Here is a 10,877-nt window from a genome sequence, read left to right as displayed (position 1 = left end):
GGGGGGGGGGGGGGGGGGGGGGGGGGGGGGGGGGGGCAGTACGTGGAGCTCGTCGGGGCGGGCGGCTGTCGCGTCGCCGGCCGCCACCGCCGGACCTCCCCGTGACTCCGTGGGCCATGGCACCTGGAGGTTGGAGAGAGATGGAGAGAGAGATGGAGAGAGGGGAGATGGAGAGGGAGAAGGAAGAAGATGAGGGGTGAGTATGACATGTGGGGCCCATGTGGGTCCCACCATTTTTTTTATTATTTTGTGTGTGAAAGTGACATGTGGGTCCCATAGACTTTATTTTTTTTTGATCGAATTGTCACGTAAGCATCACGTCAGTGCCATGTCAGATGAAAACTGGGTCAAATTAGCCACTTAGGCGCCATGTCAGCCAATACCACTATCAAAATCCCCGAGGGACCTTTTTTGTCCGGTTTTCGTATGTTGGGGGACGGGTTGTACCCGGTTTTGTGGTCAAGGGACGAAAATCGGACTGGACGACAAATAGAGGGACCATAAGTGAACTTATTCCTAGAGGCGTCATATGCCTCACACAGAGCCCATTTGCAGCCCATCTTGACGTATGCAGCAGTTTCATGGGCCTGGTTTCTGGCGTTACTCGTCTGGCCCGAAAACCACTCTATTAATTCCATTTGCATCTGCCTTCGCGAATCGCGATTGTTGATGGTAGTAGACGGCTTCAGAATTTGAGTGCAGGACTGTTAACATTAGGGAGCTTCTGTACACGACGAAGCATGTATCTCCCCATCTGAGACAGACAATTTTTCGAGTGCGAAGCATCCGTGGCACTTCTATGTGCACGATTCCTCGAGTGCTACAAACGGTTTCGCTACCAACAACGGCTCGTGTTCTTCTGAAGGAATCTGACGTGACGTGCAGGGGCAGGTCACTTGACTGACCGATGAGTTCGTTGCTTTCCCGGCCCGTTTGCCACACCTGGTACGCTTCCTCCTTGGATAATACTACTCCTACTACTACTATATTTTGGTTTCTACTAATGACTATTATAATTTTTTTGTGAACCGTAGACTTGCGTTGGCTGGCGTTCTAATCAATCACCAAACGTTCTACTACTGCATATACTACTCCTATACCTCTTAAATATTGCACCACTAGTACTATATAAAAATGGTTATGAAATGACACTGATATGTACTCAGTAAGGGGGTGTTTGGAAACTAGGGACTAAATTTAGTCCCTCTCACAAAAGTATAAGGTGGTGTTTGGTTGGAGGGAGGGGCTAAACTTTAGTCTCTCTCACAAAAGCATATAGGGACTTATGCTTTTGTGAGAGAGACTAAATTTAGTCTCTAGTTCCCAAACACCTCATAAGTCTCTATGGTAGAGACTTATACTTTTGTGAGAGGGACTAAATTTAGTCCCTAGTTCCCAAACACCCCATAAGTCCCTATGGTAGGGACTTATATTTTTGTAAGAGGGACTAAAGTGGGGCTACACTTTAGTCCCTTCAACCAAACACCACCTAAAGTGACCAACAGTTTACTTTATAGTACTCCGTATTAAGCCTCTTGCAGGAAGCAGGGATCTGCTCGGTTACTACTGTAGTAAGGCTGTGTTTAGATCCAAGGTTTGGTTTGGATCCAAACTTCGATCTTTTTCCATCACATCAACCTGTCATACACATATAATTTTTCAGTCACATTATCTCCAATTTCAACCAAAATCTAAACTTTGCGCTGAACTAAACACAGCCTAAACGAATCTATTTCTATAGGTTAACCTACTCCCTCCGTAAAAAAAATAAATCAAAACCCAAAATCGGTTTTTTTTACGGAGTAAGTACGTGTTTTCCAAAAGACTATTATGATATAACTTGTCACGCATTTATTCCCAGATACGACCATAGCTAAAATTTTGATTGAGAGAAAAAAAATTACTCATGATAATATGGATAAATCTATATTGGTTTATTTTAATTTTATGTTATTCTAAATTCTACTACTAGCTTAAAAATTAAAATATCATCTATAATAACCAACCTAATAGCCTACCCACACAACAGTCAATTGTAGATCTATATTACATCATTAATATCTAACTTACTCACCTCTCACATAATAGTAGTTTATTAGAGTACGTGTTACAGCTTATGAATCTATTCATTTCTTCTCTCCTTCATGTGTCATTTACATCATCTTGTTATACTCAGCTTTAAGATGTACACTACATATTTTTTTTTCTCACAAATTTGTTATACTCACTTTAGGATTTACACTGCATATTTTTCCCACAAAAAAACTCTGATACCCTCACCAACTACCAGTCAGAACCCGTTTCTATCACAGAACAATCGTAGCGAGGGGAGGGGAAAAAGACGACCCCGAATCGCCTTAAGACAGTGGGTGTTCTTGTCGTGCGCTTCACCGTTTGTCTTGTTGGACCCGGAGACCCCACATATCCAGATCTGCAAGCTTCCTCCTCCTCCTTCCTCCTGATCCTTTAGCTTCCTATATACGATTCCACCATCGAAGGCCAGGGCCCAGACTTGCTTGCCGCAGGTTACTGATCCACCGAAGGAGGGAGGCGCCCGCCCGCCGCCATGGCCGAGGTGACGGTGGTCCGTGCGGAGCGCGAGGAGGAGTCCACCCTGGAGCAGGGTCTCCTCGCCATCCCGGAGGTGAGTTTGAATCCGCCCTCTGTTTCTTTGGCGCGCCGGCGGTGAATCAGCGATCGTGCTTGTGAATCGTGTTGAGAATTTTTTTTTTGTTCTTTTTTTTTGGGAGGCGAATCGCTGTTTTCGATTTCAGTGAGGAGTGAGGAATATGTTAGGGTTGTTTGTTTTGGTACACCACCTTAAGTCTTCGGCTGAGCGGAAAATTGGAAGGGAAATATTTCTCTTCTATGTATTCGATATCGATTCGTGGAAGTTAACTTTGCTGAACAATCGTCCCTACTTATAGCTTTTTTTTAAAAAAAAAAACAACTAATATCTGTTTGTTCTATTTTTCTTAATTTTTAAGGAAAAAAAAATTCTGGCTTGTGGATTATTCAACTCCTGTACTGCGCAATATGGGAAAATGGCATCCTTGTCCTGGAAGGACTTACGATAATTTTGGCTGCCGCATGCCAACGCAACTACCTAGGAACCAGCATAGTGCTGCAGCAGTACAGCTGCTTCCTTTGCGTCTGAACTCTGAATGTTGAAGTCAAGTATACAGTTTAGATTTGTGGTCTTACTGAATTGATACATTATTCAGTCAGCAATGCACATTTAAACTTAAGTTACTCTGTGACGACTGTCAATGCACATTGATTTCTTACCGAGTTAAAAGTTCTCTATAGTCATTATAAGCTGTTCAGTTATTGCCCAACAAAAATTGTTTGATGAGATGGCACTGTAAATATCTTTATTCCAGGAATCCAACCAACTTACATACACTGGAGATGGATCTGTCGACTTTTCTGGGAATCCTGTTGTGAAGGAGAGAACTGGTAGATGGAGGGCATGCCCATTTATCTTAGGTAATTTTCTAACACTAATCTACAAGGTATCAAGGTCTATTATTATGTCGGCATCTGCAATGATATATAATTAACTACCATCACTGACCACAGGTAATGAGTGCTGTGAGCGGTTGGCCTATTATGGAATCTCCACAAACCTTGTTACATACTTGACAAAGAAACTGCATGATGGTAATGCTTCTGCTGCTAGCAATGTGACTGCATGGCAGGGAACTTGCTACTTAACTCCCCTTATTGGAGCTATACTGGCTGATGCATACTGGGGAAGGTATTGGACTATTGCAACATTCTCCACGATATACTTCATTGTAAGTCATCTTTCTCCTGATATTTTATGGTGTACCATGTATCAGTTCTTTTATGGACTCCTCAAAATGAAAGAAGAAACATTTATTAGCTATGAATGTAGAAATGGTTTGTGAATGTGGTATATATATATACGCTCTCAGATTAGTGAGCATGTGATGCAGCTTCTCAAACTTAAGATGGCCTGCTGTACTCTTTCCCAATTCTTAAATGAACTGCTAGGAAGGGTAGAGCTGAGTAGATCTGTTTCTTTACTGTCTACTGAATAGGCCTGTAATTCTTGTGTACAAGCTCTCTTCATAGGCTCATAGCTGTCCGTATTTGAACTGCTGAACCGAACTGATTCTATAATTTGACCGGGTTACATTGTTATATTTACATCATATTTTGATTGTAGGGGATGGCTGTACTGACTCTTTCAGCATCAGTTCCTACATTCATGCCTCCACCTTGCGAAGGGTCCTTTTGCCCACCAGCAAATCCATTGCAGTATACTGTCTTTTTTCTTGGACTTTACCTAATTGCTCTTGGTACTGGTGGTATTAAGCCCTGTGTCTCATCCTTTGGAGCAGATCAATTTGATGATACAGACCCAGTTGAGCGAATCCAGAAGGGATCTTTCTTTAACTGGTTCTATTTCTCAATAAACATTGGTGCTCTCATATCAAGCAGTTTTCTGGTTTGGGTGCAAGATAATATAGGATGGGGAATAGGCTTTGGCATTCCAACAATTTTCATGGGGCTGGCCATCATAAGTTTCTTCTCTGGAACATCACTTTATAGATTCCAAAAGCCAGGCGGCAGTCCTATTACACGAGTATGCCAGGTGGTTGTTGCCTCCTTTCGCAAGTGGAACGTACATGTTCCAGAGGATAGCTCTCGCTTGTATGAGTTGCCTGATGGGGCTTCAGCAATTGAAGGGAGTCGGCAATTGGAGCACACCGATGAACTCAGGTGTGTTTCTCTCTGAGCTAAAATTGCAGCAGCAGCAGACCATAGCTCAGTGCACAATTCCTAGCAGCTCTTGGCCCTTGAAGAACTAGGAAAATATATTTTCTGAAAGTTATTAGGTGTAGTGTTTCTCTTCTTCTTCTTTTTGTGATGGTTAACATTTTAGTTTTGATAAATTGCGACTTAAATATTATAGATACTGGCCTTTTGGCCTAGCGCTTTAGAAAAAATAGCTAAATATTTATGTTTGACTTTTGATATCTGCTCGCTCTCTATTTCCATATTTGCCGAGAAACTAACGACCTAACATATATACTCTCAATGATATTCATTTCAGATGTCTGGACAAAGCTGCTACAATTACTGATCTTGATGTGAAAGCAGATAGCTTTACAAACCCATGGCGAATATGCACTGTGACTCAGGTGGAAGAACTGAAGATATTGGTAAGGATGTTCCCTGTCTGGGCAACGACTATTGTGTTTTCTGCTGTCTATGCTCAGATGTCCACCATGTTTGTTGAGCAAGGGATGATGCTTGATACATCAGTAGGTCCATTCAAGATTCCTCCAGCATCTCTATCTACCTTTGATGTGGTAAGCGTCATTATATGGGTCCCCCTCTATGATAGTATCTTGGTTCCAATAGCTAGGAGGTTCACTGGCAACCCGAGGGGCTTTACAGAGTTACAGAGGATGGGGATTGGTTTGGTAATCTCAATCTTTTCGATGGCGGCAGCTGCAGTTCTTGAGATTAAAAGGTTGGACATTGCAAGGGCTGAACATTTGGTGGATCAAAATGTTCCAGTACCACTGAACATCTGCTGGCAAATTCCTCAATATTTCTTGGTTGGTGCCTCAGAGGTCTTCACATTTGTCGGGTCACTTGAGTTCTTCTATGATCAATCACCGGATGCCATGAGGAGCCTCTGCAGCGCACTGCAGCTTGTCACAACAGCACTTGGGAATTATCTCAGTGCATTCATTTTGACATTGGTTGCGTACTTCACAACAAGAGGAGGAAATCCTGGATGGATTCCTGATAACTTGAATCAAGGTCACCTAGATTATTTCTTCTGGCTTCTTGCTGGGCTCAGTTTTCTGAACTTTGTGATATATGTCATCTGCGCAAACAAATACAAAAGCAAGAAAGCAGCTTGAGCTAATCAGGAGTTAAAAGACTGTCGTCATGGGAATTTCACTTCAAAATTCTGTATATATGTGCACAAAGTACATGTTGAAGCAGCGACCGTAACAAGAGAACTTTAACCATCCTGTACTCTGTATTTGATGCTACTATACATTTTATACTTTTTGTTCTGTAGATATTAATTTATTGAAGCTACTTGTGGAATGTAGCTTTGCTTCCAATGCGTCTACTTAATCTGGTATATCTGATTAACTTATTTTTTGTTGTTAACACGTGCAGTACCCTCCAAACCACAAGTACTATTTGCATTGCTTGAAACTGAAACAAGCAATTCCTTGCGTCCATCTAGCTGGATGGGAACACTCCTTACATTTCCCGGTGAACCAATTTTGCCTGCACCCGCAACTAATCTTAAACCCGGTCAATGAAAATTTATAACTGTATCATCTTCAACCTGAACAAAGTTGCGCAACAGCAAGGCTTTAAAAGCCTAGAAAGTCAATCAATCATAAACGAATCCCATGGCACCGCCCATCTGTAATGAATTCGCTGCGCATGGCGAGCACGACGACCGGTGGTAGACACCGGAGATCTCTGGGGCAAAGAGCTGCAGGTAAGCAGGTTGAGCTTCTTCTGAGCTGGCGTTTGTTTCACGGTGCAGCAGACGGTAGAAGAGGTGATCTCAGCAAAGCACCGTGATTTGATCATCCGATACCATAATTATTGTTTTCGTATTTACTATATATCTATCGATCAAATATAAATATAGTATGATTACATTGTAATAACTTCAATAATATAATCTGTGTGTAACTTTCACACGCCGGGTCCATGTCGATATTCTGAAAATCACCAACTAGCTCACTCGAAAACATGTGGTGCTCTGTTCTAAACCGGCCAAGGCGTTGTTGCTGACGACGTGAAGGCAGCATGGGAGCACGACGCCGGATCGATCAACGGAGCGGACCGCGGCGCAAACGTGGTTGATCAGCCTGCAGCCCGAATTGTATTCGCATTAAATCTAGAGAACTAAAACTAAGTAATCTCTACCCAGCTAAATAAATCATTGCTCAACCGATTACTAACAGCAGCATAATAATTAAACTAACCGATCAACAGCTCCATGAAGCTAAACTATGTACACACATGGGCTTAGCACACGATGATTGGTTCGGTGTAGTCCACGACATGCGTGGTATGTACATACACGTACGAGCTTGACACCAACCGCATCTGCTCTAGTACCATGTATGCTATTTGGTCGTACCAGGGGCAGACCAACAGCATAAGGACCGGTGTCAGATGATACCGACGACTTGCAGTAAAATCTATAGCAAAACTATTTATCCATATATTATAACACCATGATTTAAATATAATTAGTATATAACAACGATAAATAGGTTATGACATTAACGAATCGATTTTCTGGATCCGCCACTCTCGTGCGTATTTGGGCTAAAAAAGGGGGGGCAAAATATAAGGGACCACCTATACATTTGTCGACAAATTTTCTCCTAAAAATTTGACAGATATAATTATAGTACAATCGTAGTGTAATTCTTATATGTAATTACACTGTAACTTGCACGTAACTACAGTGTAACTTGTATATAAGTTTCATGTAATTTTAAATCTTTAGATCTATTACAAGATTTGTTTTGGTGAGGAAGAAAAATAAAATCACAGCATACATATATGTGTAAGGATTTGTTCCCACAATCACTATTTTACCGAAATAACATATTACGTAGAGATTTTTGAAAGTACATACAAGTTACACTTTAGTACAGTGTAATTACATGTAAGTTACAGTGTAATTATACTATGATTGTACTGTAATTATATCTATCAAATTTTTGGGAGAAAATTTGTCGATAAATATATAGCAAAATCGAAATATAATGGCGCATCAAAAATTCTATGCGAGGGTCGCACGTCGCGAGACCGGCCGTGTCGTTGTCTTCCCGCGTGCGTGCATTTCGCGCGAGTTTGTCGCGGCAAACTCGGCGCGTCGCGATGTATATATGCTATAGTAGTAGTATCGTTGAACCAGCTAGCTCCGAATCCTTCAACGTGCGAGAGGAGCGGCTAATTAAGCTAAGTTATTAGCTGAATTAATCGTTCTTGCACAGCTAGCTAGCTAAGCTGTCTGTCTAGCTATCTGCGTCGCACGATGTGGTGTTGCAGCGGCGCCGAGGAGGAGCTCCACGGCGCGCCGGCCGCCAACCCGGCGGCGCCGCCACCGCGAGCACCAGGTTCGAATTGCGCAGTCCTAGTTGATTAATTTGTCCGTAATGTTCGCCGCCGGCCGTCGTGATGACACTTTGGAATGCAGGGCCGCCGAGAGGGCCGAACGCGCCGAGAGCCGGCGGCGCGCCGGCGAAGGTGCTGCCGATCGACGTCCCGGCCGTGGCGCTGGCGGAGCTCAACCGTCTCACCGGCAACTTCGGCGACAGGTCGCTGGTCGGGGAGGGATCCTATGGCCGCGTGTACCGCGCCACGCTGAGCACCGGCGAGGCCGCCGCCGTCAAGATGTTCGACAACAACGGCGGCTCCGGCCAGTCAGAAGCCGACTTCTGCGCGCAGGTAAACGAGAAAACCGCACATTCGGTTCAAATTCAGCAAGAAAAAAAAAGTGCAAATGCTACTCCAAGAGTATTCATCAGCGCCAAAAACTAACTCGCGTACGTGTTTTGTTCTTGCCTCTATCGGTCACGACACGGCACGCACTGCACGCAGCTGTCCGTGGTGTCCAGGCTCAAGTGCGACCACTTCACCCAGCTGCTGGGCTACTGCCTGGAGCTCAACAACCGCATCGTGCTCTACGAGTTCGCCACCAAAGGCTCCCTCTACGACATCCTCCACGGTACAAAAAAAACCAAATTAAACTCACTACTAGTAGTACTCATCACAACATATGATGTGCATCAACGACGACCATTCACGTGTCGTTGCACCAATTGTTCCAAAGGAACCCCGTTTGAAACGCATAAATTTTAGGGAAATACTGCAGGTCCATATCCCGTTCGGACAGAGGTATCGTCTGATACCTAGATATCAACTAATACCTTGCTAGTATCAGGTGATACCTCAGAGGTATCATTCCGTCCAAACGGTGTATCAGTTAATACCTTATCCTGTTCGAACCGGATACTGTGCTGTAGTATTTTCCGAATTTTATGGTATTTTGCATCTCATTGTGGGGTTTTCATGATTTTTATTATTGCAGGGAAGAAGGGGGTGAAGGGGGCGGAGCCCGGGCCGGTGTTGACGTGGAGCCAGCGAGCACGGATCGCGTACGGCGCGGCGAGGGGACTGGAGTACCTGCACGAGCGCGCGCAGCCGCCGATCGTCCACCGCGACATCCGCTCCAGCAACGTGCTCGTCTTCGACGGCCACGACGCCAAGATCGGCGACTTCAACCTCACCAACCAGTCGCCGGACTCCGCCGCCCGCCTCCACTCCACCAAGGTGCTCGGCACCTTCGGCTACCACGCGCCAGAGTAAGCTCGATCACGAATCCACGATGACAATATGAACTCGACTATCGAAATCGGTGGCAAATCGTTTAACTGTGATATTAAAATTGGAGATGTATAACATATTTGTTCTCAATATATTGATGGTCTAGACCAAACACAAATAGTAATCTCTTTTGCTTTTAACGGACCCGCATTTAGAGTGTGACAATTTTATTGAATATAGCAGGAGAACCACAAATAGTAATCAATTGCAATATTGTGGTTTGATCCTCATACATTTCTGTTTTGAACAACTTATAACATAACGAATTAACTAAACGATATACTACACTGTATGTATGTCAGGTATGCAATGACGGGACAATTGACCCAGAAGAGCGATGTTTACAGCTTCGGTGTTGTCCTTCTTGAGCTTTTGACTGGGAGGAAGCCTGTGGATCACACCATGCCCAAGGGGCAGCAGAGCTTGGTTACCTGGGTAAGGTTCCCATTTTCGAGCCTTGATATCAGATACAGTGCTCATTGTTCACTCAACTGACTCTTAATAAGCCGTGTCAAAAAAAAAATCTCTAGGCCACTCCAAGGTTAAGCGAGGACAAGGTTAAGCAGTGCGTGGATCCCAAGCTGAACGACGAGTACCCACCAAAGGCAGTGGCCAAGGTAGTTATCTGAATTCTGAACTGTTTTTTTCTTCAGATCAGCAGTCGTTTGTGTCAGGATCGGCTTAGCAAACTTGCTGTGTATAATCTGGTATATTTTCTGAACGAATCAAAATGTTCATGTGTCCCAGCTTGCGGCGGTGGCGGCGCTGTGCGTCCAGTACGAGGCTGATTTCAGGCCCAACATGACGATCGTCGTCAAGGCTCTGCAGCCTCTCATCAGTGCTCGTCCAGGAGATCATTAGCTTGATTCAGAGATGTTGATGTCTTCTCTCCTTTTGTTTTCAGTGTTTTAATTCGTCGCTAATTTAGTGATGATAATTTAATCATTCATTATTCGATGCATTATTAGCTCCGTTCAGTACTTCGTCATGCATCCTTGTCTCCCCTCATTTTCATCGAAACTACTCGTATGTAACTAGAGTGGTCTATGGTCTACTTGGCCTACACTATATATGTTATGTAAGAGAACATACATACGAGTGACTAGTGCCAAATGTAAAAATCATGAATAATTCTCTTTCAAAAAAGAAAAGTACAAACACTGCTCGCTCCTTTTCTAACTATATTTTTGTTTGAAACAACGTGTGACAAATAAACTCTAAGTAAATTTCACAAAGTATTAGGTTTTGAGTTATGCCTGTCACAAAACCTTGGATTTTGGGGTTTGTTTCAATAAACATAAGATTTTAAGGTAACTTGTTACATAAACCCCGCTCTGTTAACTCTATCATACTAACTTGTGGGCCACGTTTGTTAGCCATTGCTTCTTATCTCCCTTCTTTTATCAACAATGGCCAAGTTACTCGGAGTTGAGCTATAAGCTAGCAAATCA

General features: G+C 43.5%; 1 protein-coding gene across 1 annotated transcript; it reads left to right on the top strand.

Moving 5' to 3' along the window:
- The first annotated feature begins 2,329 nt into the window (after positions 1-2,329).
- On the top strand, positions 2,330-10,558 carry LOC127765786 (protein NRT1/ PTR FAMILY 8.3-like). The gene is made up of 12 exons (XM_052290743.1): positions 2,330-2,644; positions 3,384-3,489; positions 3,583-3,800; positions 4,196-4,752; positions 5,087-5,884; positions 8,074-8,156; positions 8,237-8,487; positions 8,641-8,767; positions 9,131-9,404; positions 9,729-9,861; positions 9,957-10,043; positions 10,174-10,558. The coding sequence occupies exons 1-12, from the start codon at positions 2,567-2,569 to the stop codon at positions 10,285-10,287; spliced, it is 2,826 nt and encodes a 941-aa protein (XP_052146703.1). The 5' UTR covers positions 2,330-2,566; the 3' UTR covers positions 10,288-10,558.
- Positions 10,559-10,877: the final 319 nt, after the last annotated feature.

The sequence above is a fragment of the Oryza glaberrima genome, chromosome 3 (genome assembly GCF_000147395.1).
Source record: "Oryza glaberrima chromosome 3, OglaRS2, whole genome shotgun sequence".
NCBI classification, from domain to species: Eukaryota; Viridiplantae; Streptophyta; class Magnoliopsida; order Poales; family Poaceae; genus Oryza; species Oryza glaberrima.
This window is presented reverse-complemented; position numbering and strand designations above follow the sequence as displayed.